Source organism: Podarcis raffonei, chromosome 17 (genome assembly GCF_027172205.1).
Source record: "Podarcis raffonei isolate rPodRaf1 chromosome 17, rPodRaf1.pri, whole genome shotgun sequence".
Classification (NCBI taxonomy): Eukaryota; Metazoa; Chordata; class Lepidosauria; order Squamata; family Lacertidae; genus Podarcis; species Podarcis raffonei.
Genome location: NC_070618.1, coordinates 40,158,806 through 40,181,617, shown reverse-complemented (window position 1 = coordinate 40,181,617; position 22,812 = coordinate 40,158,806). Strand labels below are relative to the sequence as shown.

At 44.8% G+C, this 22,812-nt stretch overlaps 1 protein-coding gene across 2 annotated transcripts in view; it reads left to right on the top strand.

The window, feature by feature from the left end:
* Positions 1-4,460: 4,460 nt before the first annotated feature.
* ICAM5 (intercellular adhesion molecule 5) overlaps positions 4,461-22,812 on the top strand; it is a 31,923-nt gene continuing 13,571 nt past the window's right edge. Inside the window, exons 1-4 of one of the 2 annotated variants that reach the window (XM_053370303.1) lie at positions 4,461-5,058; positions 10,606-10,878; positions 12,652-12,969; positions 20,677-20,955. In XM_053370303.1, the coding sequence (XP_053226278.1) occupies positions 4,974-5,058; positions 10,606-10,878; positions 12,652-12,969; positions 20,677-20,955 (955 nt within the window). In that variant the 5' untranslated portion in view covers positions 4,461-4,973. The remainder of the gene's footprint in view (positions 5,059-10,605; positions 10,879-12,651; positions 12,970-20,676; positions 20,956-22,812) is intronic. The other variant, XM_053370305.1, reaches the window with a different exon arrangement.

The following is a 22,812-nucleotide window of genomic DNA, read 5'->3' as shown; positions in this document are numbered from 1 at the left end:
TTTCATAGAGCCTGTTAGGACTGGTGGTCCAGGGGAGGAGGCTCCGTAGCCAAATTAGCCACTGAGCGGACAGGCTGAATGAAGAAGCCAGCAAAGCTGAGGGTATACCGGTGAGCTGGCAGTCTCACAATAGCTTAGGATTGGCATCAGAGCTGGCACCAGGGGTTGACATTGTTGGGCACCTGGTTAGGCCCCCCCATCCAAGCAAGGGACCCACTGCGCTGACCCCAAAGCCCTGGGGCTATGCCCCTCCACTTGCTGCTCAGCAGTGAGAAGAGCAACCTTCACCTGCCTTGCCTTTTCCTTTTGGACAAGGCAGAAGATATGGCCCAAAGGGAGAGTGGCAAGGGAGCACCTCTCTCACTGAGGGCATGTTCTCCAAGGACGGCCTTCCCTGCAAAATAAAAGTAAAAAATGAAGTGGACACATTGGGCCACAGTAGACAGGTACATGCACAGGCATTTCACCACTACTCCTGCTGATTCCCACAACTGTGTTGCTGGTCAGTGCTAGTCAACTTGCCCTAAATAGCTCTTCCCTTTGGAAGCTCCTGTTTCGGAGGTAGGAGGCAGAGCCGTAGCCGGGTGATCTTGCGCCCCTGGCAGAACCATCCAGATTGCGCCCCCCAGCCACTGACAAGTTAGCTCTTCCTTCCACCTCTCCTCCAACCTCCCTCCCTTTCAACTATTCAATTCACCCTCTATTTAAAACCATTTCTTATGAGGCAATAATTGATATTTATAGACATAATTTTAGCTGATTTTGCCCACCCCATTGCCTGTGCCCCTGTTGGGGGCCCACCTCACCATCCCCTAGTTATGGCCATGGTAGGAGGGGAATATGGGGGCGGGGAGAGATGGTTGCCATCTGAGTCCTTATGGCAACAGAGCTAATTTATGCACATGCACACAATTCATGATGGCTGGGAGTTTGTTAAGAGGGAGATAGTAAAAGCACAACTTCAGGCAATACCAATGAGGCGGAAACATGGAAGGTGCCTAAAGAAGCCAAGGCGGCTATCTAAAGAACTTTTAACTGAGTTAAGATTAAAAAAGGATGTGTACAAAAAATGGAAAAGGGGGGAAACCACCAAAGAGGAATTCAAACAAATAGCCAGCACGTGTAGACACAAAGTCAGAAAAGCTAAAGCACAGAATGAACTCAGGCTTGCTAGAGAGGTTAAAAGCAACAAAAAAGGCTTTTATGGGTATGTTCGTAGCAAAAGGAAGAACAAAGAAACAGTGGGGTCACTCAGAGGAGAAGATGGTGAAATGCAAACAGGGGACACAGAAAGGGCTGAACTCCTCAATGCCTTCTTTGCCTCAGTCTTCTCCGATAAAGAAAACAATGCCCGACCTGAAGAATTTGGAGCAAATGATTCAGCAGAGGAAACACAGCCCAGAATAACTAAGGAGATAGTACATGAATACTTGGCTAGTTTAGATGTATTCAAGTCTCCAGGGCCAGATGAACTGCATCCAAGAGTATTAAAAGAACTGGCAGATGTGATCTCAGAACCACTGGCAGTCATCTTTGAGAATTCCTGGAGAACAGGCGAAGTCCCGGCAGACTGGAGCAGGGCAAATGTTGTCCCTATTTTCAAAAAGGGGGAAAGAGAGGACCCAAATAATTACCACCCAGTCAGTCTGACATCAATACCAGGGAAGATTCTGGAGCAGATCATTAAGCAAACAGTCTGTGAGCACCTAGAAAGGAATGCTGTGATCACCAATAGTCAGCATGGATTTCTGAAAAATAAGTCATGTCAGACTAACCTGATCTCATTTTTTGACAGAATTACAAGCCTGGTAGATGAAGGGAACGCAGTGGATGTAGCCTACCTTGATTTCAGCAAGGATTAGACAAGGTGCCCCATGATATTCTTGTAAAGAAGCTGGTAAAATGCGGTCTTGACTTTGCTACCACTCAGTGGATTTGTAACTGGCTGACTGACCGAACCCAAAGGGTGCTCATCAATGGTTTCTCTTCATCATGGAGAAGAGTGACTAGTGGGGTGCCACAGGGTTCTGTCTTGGGCCCGGTCTTATTCAACATCTTTATCAACGACTTGGATGATGGACTCAAGGGCATCCTGATCAAATTTGCAGATGACACCAAACTGGGAGGGGTGGCTAACACCCCAGAGGACAGGATCACACTTCAAAACGACCTTGACAGATTGGAGAACTGGACCAAAACAAACAAGATGAATTTTAACAGGGAGAAATGTAAAGTATTGCACTTGGGCAAAAAAAATGAGAGGCACAAATACAAGATGGGTGACACCTGGCTTGAGAGCAGTACATGTGAAAAGGATCTAGGAGTCTTGGTTGACCACAAACTTGACATGAGCCAACAGTGTGACGCGGCGGCTAAAAAAGCCAATGCAATTCTGGGCTGCATCAATAGGAGTATAGCATCTAGATCAAGGGAAGTAATAGTGCCACTGTATTCTGCTCTGGTCAGACCTCACCTGGAGTACTGTGTCCAGTTCTGGGCGCCACAGTTCAAGAAGGACACTGACAAACTGGAATGTGTCCAGAGGAGGGCAACCAAAATGGTCAAAGGCCTGGAAACAATGCCTTATGAGGAACGGCTAAGGGAGCTGGGCATGTTTAGCCTGGAGAAGAGGAGGTTAAGGGGTGATATGATAGCCATGTTCAAGTATATAAAAGGATGTCACATAGAGGAGGGAGAAAGGTTGTTTTCTGCTGCTCCAGAGAAGCGGACACGGAGCAATGGATCCAAACTACAAGAAAGAAGATTCCACCTAAACATTAGGAAGAACTTCCTGACAGTAAGAGCTGTTTGACAGTGGAATTTGCTGCCAAGGAGTGTGGTGGAGTCTCCTTCTTTGGAGGTCTTTAAGCAGAGGCTTGACAACCATATGTCAGGAGTGCTCTGATGGTGTTTCCTGCTTGGCAGGGGGTTGGACTCGATGGCCCTTGTGGTCTTGAGAGACCCTCTGTGTCCTTACCACAACTGAAACAATACTTAAGTACATGTAACTGCATTTGTTTGTCTCATTACCCTTGCGTCTCCTTTGATAGAAAATGTTAAAGTTTAGATTTCAAAATCTGCTGAAGTTTAGATTTCAAAATCTGACTTATATTCATCCATCCATCCAGTTAATACCCTCCCCTCCTCCTGAAGGAGGAATGTTATTCTGTCAAGTCTTGTATGCACCATATTGATGAACTTACCATCATCCTCACCACCTTCATCATCATTATCATATTCTTTTTGTGCAAACCACACCTGGCAAGTAATAAGCAGGAAAAAGGGTGTCTTCTCAAGGAGTTCCCCATTTTGATGACAGCTGTCACCATGCAGGAAGTAGGGCCTGGAGGGAGTGGGCCTTTTAGTATGGGCAGTGCCAGAAGAGAGGCAAGGGAGCACATGCCCCCCCAAAGAAGATTTCCCCTCACTTGCCCCCTGCTCCAGTTGCTGGACCCCTGGCATTAAGATATACTGCTATTTTTCTTCAGAGGTGTGTGACACAGCCAGTGGCAGACCTACATTTCAGGGGTCCTGAAGCTTGTGCTATAATGGAGGTCCCTTTGCAACCAGAAACAAGGTCTGAGTAACCACTGTTCTCTTCTACAATGGGTTGTTCTTTTAAAAAACAACTATTGCATCTCAAATTTTGAATAAAATTACTGTATTATCTCACATGTCAAAGTGTGAATAAAAAATCCTTATGCCTTATAGTTTTCTTGCCTATGCCTTATAGTTTTCAAGTTATGGGGCAGGGGATGAAAATTAGAGGACTGTTACATTCATGCATGATGCATCATATAGAAAGATTTGAGTTGTGCCACTCAAATTGGTTCTCTTAGACAATGTGGACTAAAGTCTCTTCTGGAGCCCTCCAGGATTAGGGGGCCTGAAGCTTAAGCTTCATTAGTTTCATAGCAGACCCGCCCCTGGGCTCAGCTCACCCACCCAGAACTATACTTTGCTTCTACTGTGCCCTCCCCCAAATTATCTTCCTGTTGCAGTGGCAGAGCGTTCCCCACTGGGCAGGGAAGTGTGTGCCAGGGCACTCACAGTGCGCCATGGGGGCGGGGCACACCTTGGGGATGGGGGCACACCGTTGGACCGATCCCTACCCTCTGGCCAGCTGGCTTTGAGGGGTGCATGCATGGCACCCTGTGAGGCCAGCAGCACTTGGTGAGACTCGAAAGAAAGGCATTGGGCTGGCAGGGCTCAGTGAGCTGTTTGTGTCCTTCTCAAGCGCCCTCCAGCTGGAAGGGGGCTGAAAAGGACACAACAGCTCACAACTGCCTTGTGCATCTGCAAAACTGTGCCCGGGGTGACGCCCCCCCAGCCCCCCCACACCTCTGCTCTGTTGCGGCCATGGCTTTTTAAGAGGGAGGTGCTGACCCAAGAAGGCTCAAGACCTTCCATGTGAGACCTGCAGTCAGGCAGCTCTCCCTGCTGGAAGAGCAAGAGGTTGGTGCAAACAAGTTCTCTGACGCCTCCACCAAGATCTCAAGCACCTCATCTCCTTCTCCCTCTCCGGCTCTTTCTCTTCCTCTGTGCCGATCACAACCCGCACCTGGAAGACTACTAAACTGCAGGTGGGCTTCTGCCCATTTTTTCAGGTGACCCATTTGTGCTTGTGGCAATCCGAGCGGGGGTCCTGCATTTCCCCGCCCCACCTCCATGTGTGGCATCCATCACGCTGCCCACGATGGGAAATGGGATGCAGGAATGGGTGGACCATTCTGCTGATGCTATGGGGCCGGGTCTCTTCCTGAGGAGTTGAGGCGGGTGGGAAGAGAAACACGCAGCCTCTGGCGCCCGAGAACAGCAGGTCTCCAGCTTCTGCTGCTTTCTGTGCCGCCTCTGCTGCTTCCTCTTCCTTAGATACCAAGTTAGCAACGCTAAACCAATCCAGAGCCCCCCCCGCCTTCTCCCCCCTCCGCTCTCTAGGCTTCTCTCTCCAGCTCAGCTTTGCTTTCTCAGCCATGAAGACCCAGAAACTGGGACATCTCTTGCTCGGCTGCTGCTTCCTCCTCCTCCTCCTGCTGCTGCTGCTTCTGGGGCTGGCAGGTAAGGGTCTCAGCCGATGCGCTCCTTTCCTCCAGTCGATGGCGATGGGCTTCTCGGGGAGCTGGTAACAAAGCAAGGGGGCTTGGAGGGGAGGCTCGCCTTTCCTTGCCACTAACGGAATCTGCTGAGATGGATGCAGCTGGATGAATTCGCCGGGGCTGTGCGAGGCTAGAAACAAGGAGGTCATTCTCCAACCGTGTGTGTGTGTGTGTGTGTGTGTGTGTGTAGGCGCGCGCGCAATTGCTGGGGACTTTACAGGCATCTCTGTCTAGATATCTCACAGGGACTCGGCACGTGCCTGTGACCAGACAGCTTGCGCCCCCCCCCTTTGTAAACCATCCTCTAATGCTGCATCCTGCATTCCCCCCCCCCCCGCTTTCATTGGGAAACGATAAGACTCCTTCTTCTTGGCTTATAGTATAAAGTGAACCAGCGAGGAAAGCTTTTGTTTCAAGCTCTTTCAACTGATGGTATTAGCACTGCATTTATTTAACAAAATTTATATACTGCTTGATTGTAAGAAAACCTCCTGCTGTTTAAGAAAATTGTGTTTGTGCGTTCCCAGAGGTGCTTTGGGTTCTCTTCCAGAGGATGTCCCGGTAAAGTTGTAGAAGTGTCCACTGGGATCATAGTCTGCCCTGAGGTTTTATCTCTGGCTTTTAGAATGGAGTTCTGAAGTTTAATTCTCACTCCACGGAGGATGGTTGTGGTACTCAGCAATGCGTGAGAGATACTCTGCATATGATCAGGGCCAAAAAATTAATAATTCTTATTTCCCACACCACAGCATCAGAAACAAAGAAGTCTCAATTCAAGCGTTGGCAGAGTTGAAAGACAGGGTTCTGAAAGGGAGGGGCTGGAAGTCATGATTGTGGAGTTCTAGCTCCCTTGCCCTATCCTGTAGACTCAGGGGCCCTTGCAACAATTTACTTCCCTCTTGTTGCATTCCCACAGCTAGAAGCAAAGGAGAATGTCTTCAATGTCTGTACACTAATGCGCAAAGCATGGGAAATAAACAAGATGAGCTTGAGCTCTTGGCACAGCAAACTAAATATGACATAATAGGCATCACTGAAACCTGGTGGGATAAGTCCCACGATTGGAATGTAATAATGGAGGGATACAATCTATTTCAGAGAAACAGACCAGACAAGAAAGGAGGAGGAGTGGCGTTATATGTCAGGGATGTGTATACCTGTGAAGAGATCCAAGATTTAGAACCTCAAAGCCAAAGTGAGAGCATTTGGGTCAAAATTAAGGGAGAGAAGAATAACAGTGACCTCATTGTGGGAGTTTACTATAGATCCCCAAGCCAAACGGAGGACATAGATGATGCCTTCCTGGAACAGATGGCCAAGCATGCAAAAGGAAGGGAGGCTTGACAACCATATGTCAGGAGTGCTCTGATGGTGTTTCCTGCTTGGCAGGGGGTTGGACTTGATGGCCCTTGTGGTCTCTTCCAACTCTATGATTCTATGATTCAGATTCTCAGCAGCCACTTCATGTCACAGGGTGCAGAGCTGGGCCATTTAAAGCTGCTCCTAACAACATTCTTCCTTCCACACAATTATGAAGGCTGCAGATCTCCTTTGTATCTGCTCATCACTTTCCTTAACTCATGGACTCTCTAGTTCAGGGATGGAGAAACATCCCCCCCGTCCCTTCTGAAAGCGGGGGGCAATCTATCGGGGTTGCAATCAGTGTAGGGGGGATGGAGCAGAAGTGGGTGCTCTCTCTCTCCTGCTGCCACTTTCCACAGGATAACCTGATCCTTAATGCTGAATTGGAACAAACAGCAATTTGGTTTTTCAAGGAATTGTTTTCAGCAGTAAAGAGTGGGCTTAGCACCCACTGTGCACCTTGTGCCTAGAAACATGCCACAAAAGGAAGTCTGGATGAGCCCTCAGTGATAAAGAGCGGGTTTTCCTGGGTGGAAGCAGCAGGGAAAGTGATGTCTCAATGAGTCCAGTGTTTACAAACATGCATGTATTTGGGGGGGGGGGGAGTGCATTAAATTGAATCATAGTATTATAGAATATGTTGGTGAAAATATCATATAAAAACATCATTATAGTAGGAGGAATTGCTAGCAGCACTGTGTACATTAGTCAAAACTGCATAGAAAAATGGGTTTATTAGGAGAAATTCACACTAAAATGCTGAAGAATTTTCATGAGGATTTTAAAACCATCACAAATTGCTGCAGAAATGTGGCTAACAAAATTTAAAATTGGAAAACTGAGAGAACCAAAATCGGCAGATCTTTCCATTCCTGGATTTACTGCAAGCCTGAGAAATCTCTATGTGGGAAAAGAAGCTACAGTTAGAACCAGATATGGAACAACTGATTGGTTCAAAATTGGGAAAGGAGTACGACAAGGCTGTATATTGTCTCCCTGCTTATTTAACTTACCGTATTTTTCGCTCTATAACACGCACCCGACCATAACACGCACGTAGTTTTTAGAGGAGGAAAATCCGTAGGCGTGCCACCCGTAGGCATTCCCTCCATAACACGCACAGACATTTCCCCTTACTTTCTAGGAGGAAAAAAGTGAGTGTTATGGTGCAAAAAATACGGTATATGCAGAATTCATCATGCGAAAGGCTGGGCTGGATGAATCCCTGGCCAGAATTAAGATTGCCGGAAGAAATATCAACAACCTCAGATATGCAGATGACACAACCTTGATGGCAGAAAGTGAGGAGGAATTAAAGAACCTTTTAATGAGGGTGAAAGAGGAGAGCGCAAAATATGGTTTGAAGCTCAACATCAAAAAAACGAAGACCATGGCCACTGGTCCCATCACCTTCTGGCAAATAGAAGGGGAAGAAATGGAGGCAGTGAGAGATTTTACTTTCTTGGGCTCCATGATCACTGCAGATGGTGACAGCAGTCACGAAATTAAGAGACGTCTGCTTCTTGGGAGAAAAGCAATGACAAACCTAGACAGCATCTTAAAAAGCAGAGACATCACCTTGCCAACAAAGGTCCGTATAGTTAAAGCCATGGTTTTCCCAGTAGTGATGTATGGAAGTGAGAGCTGGACCATAAAGAAGGCTGATCGCCGAAGAATGGATGCTTTTGAATTCTGGTGCTGGAGGAGACTCTTGAGAGTCCCATGGACTGCAAGAAGATCAAACCTATCCATTCTGAAGGAAATCAGCCCTGAGTGCTCACTGGAAGGACAGATCGTGATGCAGAGGCTCCAATACTTTGGCTACCTCATGAGAAGAGAAGACTCCCTGGAAAAGACCCTGATGTTGGGAAAGATGGAGGGCACAAGGAGAAGGGGACAACAGAGGACGAGATGGTTGGACAGTGTTCTCGAAGCTACAAACATGAGTTTGACCAAACTGCGGGAGGCAGTGGAAGACAGGAGTTCCTGGCATGCTCTGGTCCATGGAGTCACGAAGAGTCGGACACGACTAAACAGCAACAACAACAAAGGGATGGATAATTCAATTAAGTTTGCATTTAAAGGTGAATCTGCATAATTTTCACTTTCTGAAACAATGCACAAACTGAAACACAACCATCCTTCAAAATCCACACCTCTCAGAATTTTGCAGTGCTGTTCTCCAGCTGAGTAATCTATACTAGGGCAAACACTAGGGCAAAGTGTGCATAAAGATGTATATATTAGTGGAAATAATGTATGAAAATACATTGTAATTGGAACAATTGCTTCGCAAAACTGTGTTTATGAGATAAAATTACATATAAAGCTGTGTATATTAAGAGAAGCTAATTGATGAATTTTCTTGGGGACTTTAAACAAAATACTTTGGAAGCTGATGTGGAATGAGGAGAACTGAATTTAGGACTGGAAAGATGAGACACCTACAACAACCAATTAAACTGAGTGTGAAGCACAGGACCAGGGGTCAGAAAAGGGATTATTATTATTATTATTAATACTTGACCCATCTGGCTAGGTTGCCCCAGCCACTCTGGGTAGCTTCCAACTCATATAAAAACATAATAAAGCATCAAACATTAAAAACTTCCCGATACAGGGCTGCCTTCAGATGTCTAATAAAAGTCAGATAGTTGTTTATTTCCCTGACATCAGATGGGAGGGCTTTCCACAGGGCGGGCGCCACTACTGAGAAGGCTCTCTGCCTGGTTCCCTGTAACCTCACTTCTCACAGGGAGGGAACCGCCAGAAGATCCTTGGAGCTGGACCTTAGTGTCAGGGCTGATCGATGGGGGGTGGAGACGCTCCTTCAGGTATATAGGACCAAGGCCATGTAGGGTTTAAAGGTTGGCACCAACACTTTGAATTGTGATCAGAAACATACTGGGAACCAGTGTACTTTAGGACCGGTGTTATATGGTCCTGGCAGCCGCTCCCAGTCAGTGGATTCCAGTGGAACACAGCAAATTCTGCAGTGTTCAATAGTTATACATAGTACAGTGGTACCTCGAGTTAAGAACTTAATTTGTTCTGGAGGTCCGTTCTTAACCTGAAACTGTTCTTAACCTGAGGTACTACTTTAGCTAATGGGGCCTCCCGCTGCCACCACTGCACGATTTCTGTTCTCATCCTGAAGCAAAGTTCTTAACCCAAAGTACTATTTCTGGGTTAGCGGAGTCTGTAACCTGAAGTGTCTGTAACCTGAAGCATCTGTAACCCGAGGTACCACTGTACAAGCAAAATTTAGTATGAGCAAAGGAAAGCTTCCTAAGAGTTTCAACTTTCACTTAAGAAATACAAAAGTCCAGTCAAGTGCTGGGGAACTTTCTGTCCATAGACCACATTCTGCCTTAGGTAACATGCTGAAGAGCAGACCCATGCAGAGCAGTGGCAGCCAGGTACACTAACGCCCTCCAACTTTTCTCTGGTTAAAATAGGGACACCCTATTCCATAACAACAACAACTACAACTTTATTATTTATATCCCATCTATCTTACTGGGTTTCCCCAGCCACTCTGGACAGCTTCCAACATATATAAACACATAATAAAACATTAAACATTAAAAAAACCTTCCCCATACAGGGCTGCATTCAGATGTATAGTTACTTATCTCCTTGGCTTGGGGATCGCATAACTCCATACCCTTGGATGAAAATAGGGAAGTCCTAAGGAAAAGCAGGAGATTTTGGGATCAAATCAGAAACCAGGGTGACTTCTGTAAATCTGGGACTGTCTCTGGAAAATAGGGACACTTGGAGGGTCTGTACACTTACTCAGGCCTCAGAGGAGCATGAGGGGCCTGCCAGACTTACACTGTCATGCCAAAAATGCCCTGCACCTCCCAGTTGACTTGGGACTCCCACCCTGGGCCTCAGACAAGCTCTGCATGGGCCTGCTGGGGAGTGCAAGTTAGGTAGGGCTGCCACATCTTGGAGAGCAAACAGAGGACAGTCTGAGCCCTGGCTCGGGTGGGCAATGTCTGTGGCATGTAGAGCAGCCCAAGCCCCAAATGCAAGGAATATTAGATCCTCTCTGTTTTAGGACCCTGTCAATCTCTGTGTGACCTTCTTCTTTTTTGCCAACTCCCTGACAAAACGCTTATGAGCATGTGCACTATTTCAGGAGCTGAACAGCACACTTTTGATGTGACCATTTGGCCGAAAAACCCTGTGGTGGTGCATGGTGGGTCTCTCTGGCTGAACTGCAGTGCCAGCTGTCAGGAAACAGATGCCAGGGGGAGCTTGGAGACATCTCTGATCAAGGAGAAGAGAGACAATGGGACCGGCTGGGCAGCCTTCCAGCTTGTGAACATCACGGAGTGGGCGCCCACTGCAGAGTGCTCCTTCAGCTGTTACGGAAAGCACAGATCTGTGCATGCAAACATCACGGTGTATCGTAAGTAGCTATGAAGCAAAGGCTATTTTAAAAACAAAACAAAATGTGGTCTTTGCATCTTTTCCCTTTTCTCTAGGGAACTTGTAGTGGCTTGCTCCTATGCAGTCTCTGGTCTAGGCAATTACAAAATCCAAGCCAGTTTGGCCCAAAAACTGAACAAGATGAACGGCGTCAGGCCAAGCTAGTTTCCTTCCCAAGGGAGGATGGCATTGCAGGAGATGCCCCACAGCTTAAGATCCCTTCCTTTCTCAAATCCCAGCATGAGCAGCACCATTTGAAAGTTCTGAGGTGTATCGCCTCTTAGGAGCAAGGAGAAGTGCTCAAATGCACATTTCTTAATAGGCGTGAATATGCTTGCCTTTGACTCCAAAGGAGTTTTCTTGGGATCTGGTGGATGATCTCCTGATCACTGTGGTGGCCCTTTGTTGTATGCATTATAAAAAGTAGGACAAAGAGGGACAGAGATTTGCATAAAATTTGCATAAATGCATACATTTTAAAAGAATCACCGGAGCTTAAATAGAAATTTAATGCAGCTCACATCACGGAGAGTCTGTGGATAGTGGGCCAGTTCCGTCTCCTGTCTGTTGAGAGGCAACTTCAAGGTGCCTTCTGCTTTCCCTCCTTAGGCTTCTTCATCTTTAAGCTGGCCTTGGACTAGGCAGCTAGGTAAGCAGAGGACCTTCCCAATAATACTTGAAAGTCTTAATTAAAGGACTGTCCCCTGTAAAGTAGGGTGTTTGACCACCCTAGACTCTCCACCCTGACTGCCTGAATGGGCCTCATGCAGAGGGTCAACAGGGATGGATCCTGGTGACATAGTAGTGGAAGGTTAAGGATGGCATGTCAGGTGGCAGAACCTGGCTATGTCTAGTGGTTAAGGAGGAGCCTGAGGGTCATGGGAATGGCAAATAGCAAATATCATCAAGTAAAGCAGAAAACAGCCTAGCTCTCCTTTATTTCTGTCCCTTCACCTTGAGTTCTTACTCTTCCTGGAGATTCTGCTGTTTATGGAGCAGTCATCCTGATTTGTTGCACAAAGATATTGGCTATTTATTGAGCACTCATTTTGATTTATTTATGGGTAGGTTGTGTACAATTGTGCATTGAACAATTACCCCCTTTTCCTCATGCATTTCCCTATTGTGGCAAAAGCTCTGCAGCCCCCACTGTGGTTAATTAACAATCAATTGCTCTGCCCAGGGAACTCTGGGAATTGTAGCTCTTGGAGGGGGAGAGGGGTCTTCTAATAACCCCAGAATTCTTGGGGTTTTTTTTAAAGTATTCATGAGTGTTTAAAGTAGCATCATAATGCTTTAAATGTATCGTGTGGATGTGGCCTACTTGTGGGATTTCAACAGCAGCAGCTGCCATTCATGTGTAATCCCTGTTGTGGAGGTGGAGGGTGATTAGCAAAACCAATCCTCCTGGCAAACCCAAGTTTAGGACATTCCACACCTTCCCTAAGCAAAGATTCTTTTTCTTTGAGAGAAATAAGTGGCTCATGTAAATGTAAACAAGCTTTAATAATAAACTGAGAGAAAACTGTAACAAAACAAGATAATGAGAGAAACTAAATGCAACATGAGGCAAGTCTGAGGCAAGAAGCAAGAGTAGGCCGACGGTCCCTCTGAAGGGAGCCCACCTGGAAGGGAGGGGCTCATCCCGGAGCACGAGCCCCGCCCACCAGAAACCAAGCCTTCCACTGCTCAAATGAGGCCCCAGTGTTTTTCTTACCATCCCATTCCAATGTGCTTCCACATATCATTCCAGAGATTCCAGAGCAGGTAGTGTTGGATCCATTGCCAGTGATGGAGGTGGGTAAGGAATATAACTTGACCTGCCGGGTTTTCAGCGTTGCCCCCGTCCAGAACCTCACTGTGACCCTGCATAAAGGGAAGGAGGAGCTGTATGTCAAGACCTTTGAGGACCACAGTGACAATGAAGCCAGTGATGTTGTGGTGACTCACACCATAGCTGCTCAGCAGGACGAGCATGGGGAGGAAGTCACCTGCCATGCAGCCCTGGACCTGAGGCCGGAAGGGCCCTTCTTGGAGAAGGCGGCCTTCATCAAGGTCCTAAAGGTCTTTGGTGAGTTGCAAGCTTTTTATCATTTGTATACTATTTCTTCTCCTCTTAAGAATGAAAATTAATTTTGGAATTTTCACTGAAAATTAATGATTTGAATTACTGTAAAAAGAGAAAGAAAATAGCTCAGAATTTGAAGAATGAACTGGCAGAAGCTGTGTGTTTTTTACAAGAGACTGTCACACATTAAGCACACACACACTTCTATATTAGTGGAATGAAAATTGGAAAAGTGTATTTAAAATTTGTGTGTCCAGCATCATGAGGACATGAGAATATAAGAAGTTGTCTTAGGCAGAGTCCAGTCATTGGTCCATATGCCTCAGTACTGTTGTCTTCCCTTTATTCTGGTATGCACATGAACAGTCAGCCAGCGCCAAACATAGCTTACTGGGAATGAGCCAGTGTGCTGCTGGTGCAGGCTGTTCAAACTATGCCTGCCCTCCTCCCTCTTTGCTGCACTGAGAGGAAACACACCAGAGCATTGGCTTAGCATAACATGGGAACCAGCTTTCCTGGTTTCTCTCCCTCTTAAAAAGCCATGTGAATAAACGATGCAAGAACAAATCAGAGGTCGGAGAGGCATGGTGAGGTCAATTGCAAGGCAGCAGAACTGGGGAAAAGAAAGTAGGGGACAGAAACAAACAGGCAGAGGAAGGTGCAAACACGTTGCCAGTGCAACGGGGGTTTTCCTCCATGCCTCTGTCGCCAGGTCTGTCACCAGGGCAACTGGCTGCTACGTAAGCTTGCTGACTTGCACTCCTTGTTGGGCTGGAGAGCATGTCTTCAGCTGGCTGAGTGGTGGCAAGCAGCTGGTCCCAACACAGAACCACCCTTGTTCGTTATGCAGTTGGGATTCCTTTTGCTTTCACTTATTAGTACTGTTATAGATTTGAGGGAACCCCCCCTAAACCCTAGAAATTAATAATCGTAGGATTTTGATAGCATATTGAAGGGAAGTTTGGAGGCCAGTGGAAAAACAGGCTAAGCTTCCTTTCCAAGCTAGGGTCTCACCTGGGATAGAGGTATTAACATGACAAAAGGTGTTGATGGCCCATCTGAGAGGAATCTTGGGCCTGGGCAGATAGAGGTTGCCATGGTGACAGGGTGTGTGTTTGAGGTGGCAGAGGAATAGATAGTCTTTTGAGCAAGGTGTGCTGGGAAGAAGAAAGAGAGAACAAAGGGGAGATCCATTTTGGGCAGGCTAGCTGAAGGCAGGCTGGGAGAGATGCCTTGCATTCCAGTGCTGCTCTGCTGTGGGGGACAAGCCCCTCTTAAGAGGACCATGCTGTAAGAACTGGACTCCCTCCACACAGACTGAAGGTGTAAATATGTGAATGAATAATATTTCTTAAAGCTACAACAGTCTCCTCTGCATCTTCAGTTCTCCAAAGGAGCACAAGCCCTGGGGGAGCACCTGGAGCCCACATGGAGTCTTGCTACTGCTCAGCAGAAAGTCAGGGAGATGTGTAATTTCTGAAACAGTACCTTGAAATGAAACAAAAGGAATCAATAGCCCCCATCCAGAGGCTCTTTCCCCCATTTTTGTCTAGTTTCCCAGCCTTTCATGAACCTCTTTGATCATATTAGCAAAAAAATATTTCAGGAAACTTCAGGGCACTTAGTGCAGTCCAACCAGTTTACACAAAGCTATTTTCTGATGCTGAAAGTGGCCACAAGAAGCTGGAGCACTTCAGAATGCCTGCTCCCTTCCTTGGGTCCTACAGCTTTTCAGTCACTTCCTCTGCGCGAATACAATTAGCTACAGGATGCTGGATTTGAGGGGCTCTTGATGTGAGCCAGTTTAGCAAGGACCTCATTCTCAGAACAAAAAACATAGCTTGTATTTTTTCCCCCCTGAGTAACTACCAATTTCCAGTTCTGCTTTCAGGAAAGGCATTCTACTGCCGGTGGGCATGCAGGAAATATGCAATTATTATAATCCTGTTAGTGGGAGTCTATTAATAACTCTGTGACAAAGACACTGCCTGTTCCCCTCAATCTTTCTTTCTTTTTTGGTCTCTGAGCTTGGTGCTTTAATGAAGCTGCGAGGGATGTTTGACTCACAGCCTTTGTTCAAGTACCCCCAACCTCACCTGAGCAAATGGAACATACTGCAAATGCATTAGGAGAGTTCAGTGATGAAAGGGGGAAATGCAGGCAGCTTTTCTTGAGTGTGTTGTAAATAAAAATTGCCCCTTTCCCTTATGGGTTATCCAAGAGCCCATATAGAGTCCTTACATAGGTTCCCTATTGGTAGGAGAAAATAACAGAGGCCAACCAGAGAATATTGAGAAGCAAAGCAGCTAGTAAGCTTGATCTTTATTGATCTGTTGCAACAGGGTGCTCCCCTCACACGCAGGAAAGGAGGAGGACCCAGAAAAATGGTGTGCAAGGCCTTATAAAGACTTTTGAAATTGCCACCCTGTAGATCAAGACCACCCCCAGAAACATCATACATACATCACAGAAGGGGTGTAACCTAAGACCACCCCTCAGATACATCACACCTACATCACAGAAAAGGCGGTCCAAAATAGAAATTTTAATATTGTTTTTCTCCTGTTTTTGTTTATCTCCTGTCTGGCAGGTTACTTGAATGGATTTCCTGGGTAGCCTGGCCAGTCTTTTGTAATGATAAATACTTAGTTCCTGGGCCAGGTCACAGGCTCACACCCTATTCAGATCTTAAATGTCTCCTTAAGACAGGATTTGTGAGGAAAGAGACAATGGGGAGGCTTTTTTTTTTTTTTGATAATATTTTTATTAAAGAATTTTTTATAACGACAAAAACATAACATAACAATACAACAAACACAACAAATACATAAACAAACAAAAACACAAACAAGAAAGACAAGTACAATTTCATTTCTTAATTTCTTTTACCTTACTTCCCCGACTTCCTCATGCCTCCCTTTTCTGTATTCCAAATTCTAATCAATTAATCAGCAAATCTTCCCTTATTTTATTTTAATTTAATCCTCCTTATTCTCCTTGTCTTAACCGTTACTGATAGTAACCGTTTACTTTCTAATCCAACATCATTCTAACTTTCATTAATATTGTAATATTTCTTTAAATAGTCCTTAAATTTTTTCCATTCTTCTTCCGCTGCTTCTCTTCCCTGGTTTCGGATTCTGCTCGTCATTTCTGCCAGGCCCATGTAGTCAATCACCTTCATCTGCCATTCTTCCAGAGTGGGTAGATCTTGTGTCTTCCAGTACTTTGCAATGAGTATTCTTGCTGCTGTTGTAGCATACATAAAAAAGGTTATATCCTTCTTTAACACCCCTTGGCCGACAATACCCAAGAGAAAGGCCTCTGGTTTCTTAGGGAAGGTATATTTAAATACCTTTTTCAATTCATTATAGATCATTTCCCAGAATGCCTTAATCTTCGGGCACGTCCACCAGAGGTGAAAGAATGAACCTTCCTTTTCCTTACATTTCCAACATTTATTATCAGGGAAATGGTAGATCTTTGCAAGCTTGACTGGGGTTATGTACCACCTATAGATCATTTTCATAATATTTTCTCTTAAGGCATTACATGCCGTAAATTTCATCCCGGTGGTCCACAACTTTTCCCAATCAGCAAACAAAATGTTATGACCAATGTCCTGAGCCCATTTAATCATACTTGATTTAACCGTTTCATCTTGTGTATTCCATTTCAGCAGCAAATTATACATTTTTGACAAATTTCTAGTGCTGGATTCTAACAATTCAGTCTCCAGTTTTGATTTTTCCACCTGGAAGCCAATTTTACTGTCCATTTTAAACACTTCATTTATTTGATGATAGTGCAACCAATCTCTCACCTTCCCTTTTAGTTTCTCAAAACTCTGCAATCTCAGTCTGTCCCCTTCCTTTTCCAAAATTTCCCAGTATCTTGGCCATTTAGACTCCATATTTAACTTTTTAACTGCCTTAGCTTCCATTGGCGACAACCACCTTGGAGTTTTACTTTCCAGCAAATCTTTATATCTAATCCAGACATTTAATAGTGCTTTTCTGACAATATGGTTTTTAAAACCTTTATGTGCTTTAACCTTGTCATACCACAAATATGCATGCCACCCAAAAATATTATTAAAACCTTCCAAATCCAAAATATCTGTATTTTCAAGAAGTAGCCAATCTCTTATCCAGCAGAAAGCTGCCGCTTCATAGTACAGTTTAAAGTCTGGCAGGGCAAACCCCCCTCTTTCCTTTGAATCCGTTAGTATCTTAAATTTAATTCTGGGCTTCTTGCCCTGCCAGACAAACTTAGATATGTCTTTTTGCCACTTCTTGAAACAATCCGTCTTATCCATTATTTGTAATGCTTGGAACAAAAACAACATTCTTGGCAATACATTCATTTTTATAACTGCAATACGACCTAACAAGGAAAGCTTCAAGTTTGACCAAATCTCCAAATCTTTTTTCACTTCTGTCCAAGTTTTTTCATAATTATCTTTAAATAGATTCACGTTCTTAGCTGTCATATTTATTCCCAAATATTTCACTTTTTTAACCACAGTCAACCCTGTCTCATTCTGAAACCTTTCTTTTTCAAACTGTGTTAGATTTTTCTCCAATACCTTAGTCTTTAACTTATTCAATTTAAATCCTGCCACTTGACGAAACTCTTGAATTATTTCCAAAACTCTTTTCGTGCTAGCTTCTGGCTCTTGTAATGTAAGTACCAGGTCATCTGCAAATGCTCTCAATTTGTATTGTTTAGCTCCGACCTGAACCCCTTTGACCAACTGGTCCTTCCTAATCATATTAAGCAAAACCTCCAGGACCGATATAAAAAGTAGTGGGGAGATAGGGCACCCCTGACGTGTCCCTTTTTCAATCTTGAACTCTTCTGTAACCACATTATTTACAATTAATTTTGCTTTCTGTTCAGAATATATTGCACCTATACCATTTTCAAACCCTTGGCCTACCCCCATCCCCCGGAGGTTCTTCAGCATAAAACTCCAAGATATATTGTCAAAGGCTTTCTCGGCGTCCACAAATATCAAAACTGCCTTAGTGTTTATATTCACTTCCAACTTCTCCAAAATGTCAATTATATTCCTTACGTTGTCCGACAAATGTCTTTTCGGGAGAAAGCCCGCTTGGTCCCCGTGAATCTCCTCCATCAATACTCTTTTCAGTCTCTTTGCTAAAATATCAGCAAAGATTTTGTAATCCACGTTTAATAACGAGATGGGTCGGTAGTTCTTAAGTTGGGTCTTTTCAGTCTCTGTCTTTGGTATAAGTGTAATGTAGGCCTCCCTCCACGTGTCGGGTGCCCTTCTCCCCTCCATAATCTCGTTGCAGACTTCCTTCAAGGGTTGTATTAACCCTTCCTTCAAAACTTTGTAATATTTGGAAGTCAGTCCATCCGGTCCAGGAGATTTGCCCAACGTCATACTTTGGATGGCACCTTCTATTTCTTGTGCTGATATCTCCTGATTCAAAATTGTCTTACTTTCCTGAGAGATCTTTTTCATCCCATTTTTCTCGAGGAATTGTTGTATATCCGTTTCTTTCTGCGGCCCTTGTGTATACAATTGTCTAAAGTAGCTCTGAAAACAGTTTCTAATCTCCACTGGATTACATATGTTCTTTCCATCCACTTCTAAGTTTGTTACCGTGTTGAGTTTTTGTCTCTTCTTTATTTGCCAAGCCAGTAACTTGCCACATTTATCTGCAGATTCAAAAGTCTTTTGTCTCATTTGTTTAATTTTCCATTCTATTTCTTGATTCATCAATTCCATAAATTGTGTTTGATATAATTTGATTTCTCTTAAAATCTCTTGCGATTTTGGCTTCGATCTTAGTTTCCTTTCCCCTTCTTTTATCTTTTCCAGGATTTTCTCTTTCCTCTCATTTTGCCTTCTTTTCTTTAATGTATTTTGTTGTATCAAAAATCCTCTCATCACGGCTTTACTTGCGTCCCATACTATTCTTTTTTCTACTTTAGTCTTCAAGTTAATTTCAAAATAATCTTTCAAAGTTTTTTGGGCCCTCTTGCAGATCTCCTCATCTCCAAGTAAGGTGTCATTCATTCTCCATCTGAAGGAACCAGTTGTTGTTTGCTTCATCACCATCTTTACTGCGTTATGGTCGGAGAAGGTTTTTGGGCAGATTTCCACTTTCTTTATGTTCGACGCCATACTGCTAGTCACCCAAATTTGGTCAATCCGTGTCCATGTCATTTTGGCTTCAGAAAAGAAGGTTCCCTCTCTTTCTAATGGGTGTTTTATTCTCCAAATGTCAATCAAGTCCATATTGTCAGTCATTTCAAAGAAAGTTTTTGGCAGTCTTCCGTCTTTTGTAACTACCTGTCTTTGTGCTTTGTCCATATTTGTTGAAACTACTCCATTCATGTCTCCTTTTTCCAGTTTGACCTTGCAGAGAAAACATTTGCTCAGTTTAGGAATCAAAATGGGTCCAGGTTGGTCTTCCTGTGCTGATCTAAGTATGTGTGGTTATGAACATTACCATATATCTAAGACCTCAAAATTCCTATCACAAGTGGTTAGCAGTTCACAAACACACAGAAGACATGGTAAATTGGTAAACATCATTTATTTGCTGGGTTTATTTTTCACTTTTCTAAAGAGCTCAAGGCAGTTTTAAGAAATAAATATGCCATGTAATTAAAAACACACCAGATTCTTACAAAAATATCATTTGGGAAGAACAGCTAAAGCAGCAGTAAGAGCAAACCATGAATGACTGCACTATTTTCTTAATTTTAAAGCATCCACAAGCTGCTCCAATTCTAGATGCACATAGTTATGCATGATGGGTTGCACCAGAACACATTCTATCCCAGACAGACCTATTCTTCATGCTTACTTATTTTCAACTGGCAGATGATTTTGCAGTTCCCACGGTTCCCATTACCATTCAAGTTTTCCTAGTTATTCATTTCTCATTTAGAGGAGGCAGCAAAAAAGACTTTCTGGATCTGGACCCTTGAGGTCTAAACAAACCAGGCGTCATGATAAATATGTGGTTGGCTGTGTTCCCAAAAGGAGCTGTCCAGGCCCCTCTGCCTGGCTTTCAGACACCCCCCCCAGGCCACACCCTTTAGCACCTCCACATCGAACCCTCCTCGTGCCTTTTGGTCTTGCTGGAACTTGCACTGTGATGACGTCTTTTGCTTGCCTCACAGGAGGATGGAAAGATGGACTTCTGTGTGGCTGGAAATGCAGCCTCTTGCATTGTTCCATGCATTGGTCTGCCCACTTTTGCCTCTGGCTTCGCCCACTGCTGGCATGATGTGGGCCCAGGAACATAAGGAAATATGTCCCATGGGATAAAAAGGCTTCCTTGCTCCTGATTTAGAAAAATGGACCTTGTTTCTTGTTTGGCAGCCAATGATATGAAATGAAGCTGGGAAACGTGGAAGGTTCATGGCATTGTAAATTGGAGGAGGTGAAGGCATGTGAAAGCTGGTTTTGGTGGACACCACACATTTAACCACCCCGTCTAGTTTTCCCCTAAGGGCATCTTCATTTTAGAGCAGCTTTATGGCCACAGACTTCTCAGATAATGGCTGGCATTTGACATTTTGATGTACCGGTAGCTTCCAGTTGGCACTAGACAGCCAGAGAGCTCAAAACAAACACTCCCGCTCACCAGCATCTAGCTGGAAACCAGAGGGAGCATTTTTGAGTAGTTATACAAATAACAATCTTCTTCATGGTAATTGCAGGTTTCCCTGAGCCTTCCTTGAAGATCTTTCCATCTCAGACTCTTGTGAATGATTCTGTGACCATTATATGCAATTCTTCTGATACTAAACCACCCGGCATTTCTCTTCAAACCAAAATTGCTTCTGGAAGGACCCTGGTGTCTGGCAACCAGCTCTCTCTGCAGTCCACCCTTACAGCTGAGAAGGAAGATAATGAGAGGGAATTCATATGTGAAGCAGAATGGGGGATTGGTGGTGAGACCATCCTTAAGCAGACGTCTGCCAATCTTACTGTCTTCTGTGAGTATAGAACTTCCCTTCCAATAATGTTTGGTTTTGCTCTTTTTACGGTAAAAACATAATATATATACTGTATATGAGATGCAGCAGCAGATCCATACAGCTGTGCCTTTCAAGCAGCAATGCTCTGTTTTCAAACTGCAAGGTCAGAGGTCACATGTGTGAATACCTGCCCCACATCTCCAGAAAACTTGAACAGGAGGCATAAGGGTCTATGAGGTGGGAGACGTAGGGGTAGAGATCCACCTGGTGAGCTACAGAAAAACGTGGTTGCACCTTTCTCCATATTTGCTGAATATGGAGGAAAGCAGGGCTTGAACAGCTTTCTACCTCCACAACCAGAAGAACCAGGCCTTTGTACTCCTTCCCAAACTTGCCTAGCCTGAGGCATTTTGCCACCTCTGGCACCTGCCCTGTGTCACCTGAAAAGTGAATCCCACAGCATCTTCTGTGATACCACAGGTGGTCTTATGACAGCCCTTTCCTATTGCTTTCTGCTTCACTGCTGCCACCTGAATGGCTTATGCAGCCAGATCTCAGAAACAGATTGGGATGGTGTACACACCCACCCACAAAGAATCTGGGAACCACAGTTTACCCCTCACAGAGCTACAATTCCCAGCATTCTTCATAAACTCCAGTTCCTTTAGGGGGAGGGAAATATGCTTTAAATGAATGGGGTGTACACAGCCACAGTTTGCTGAGGCAATGTATGTGGTGCACTTTGGGCACTTAAACATAGGTCTTTGGGGGGTGGAAAATGTGCTTCATAATTATGGTGTGTAATGTGCTTTAAATGTACAGTGTGCATCCAGCAAGCATGCTGGCTTATCCCTGCAATTGAGGGTACCAGCACTGCATGGCATGTGCAACTAACATCAGCACCCTGTGCAATGTGCTCATGCCTTGTGAGCACACCGTGCAACACACTGACGTCAGTCGCACATGCCACATGGTGTGCATGCATGAGGTGTGTACAGCCACCACAGAATTTTGAGGGGGCTGTCCCCTCCTTGAAAATTTGGGGGCCCTCAGGACTTCCGGGTTAGCGCCATCGGCTAATGGCGGATTCCCTCCGAGCTCCGGAGGGAATCGGCTCCGCAGGAGTTGGGTCTTGCTGCGGCGGCGACGCGGGGACCCTCAGAAATCACAGGCGGTGAAGCCTTTGAACTTGGTGACTCGGCGGGCACCATTTGCACCCCCCCGACCCGCGAAGGAGCCTTTTTAAAGGCTTCGGAACAGGGGACGGGGTGAGCGGCGCGGTGCTGAGAGTCGACTGCTTCTCCTGCGGAGTGAAGCCGCATGCCATGGTCGGAGAGCGCTGACTTCTTCTTGTGAACAATTGGACATTAAAAGCAACAACCCGTGAGTGGTACGGAAATTGGATTTACAAAGAAATTTTTTTTTGAATTAGGCATGATCGGGGAAGGCGCAAACAGGAAGTCCGTCTCCCCGTCTTGTAAACAATCTAAAGCAAGGATCAGCTAACTAAGGTCAAGAGAATTTTTTCTTGTTTATTGGGCAAAAGACATTAATTTCACGATTTGGCAGTATATGTAATTTTACTGGAGGATAAGAGCTAATTTTGGGAGCTGAAGTGCCACCCCCCTGGACCCGGGAGTGATCCGCGAGAGAGCCTGTTGAAGAGGTATTGAAGAGTTTGACAGCTGTCAAATTAGCTGTCAAGACTGAAAAAGAGAACTTTGTTTCTGTTGTCTCTGCTGGTTATATTTGTTACAATTTGGTTATAATTTGTTGAAAACAAGTAAGAACTGATACAAACTAACTTGATTTTTGGATTTGAACTGGAAGGAAGATAAAGTAACCAAAATCCCTCTAGAGGGGATTTTGGGACAT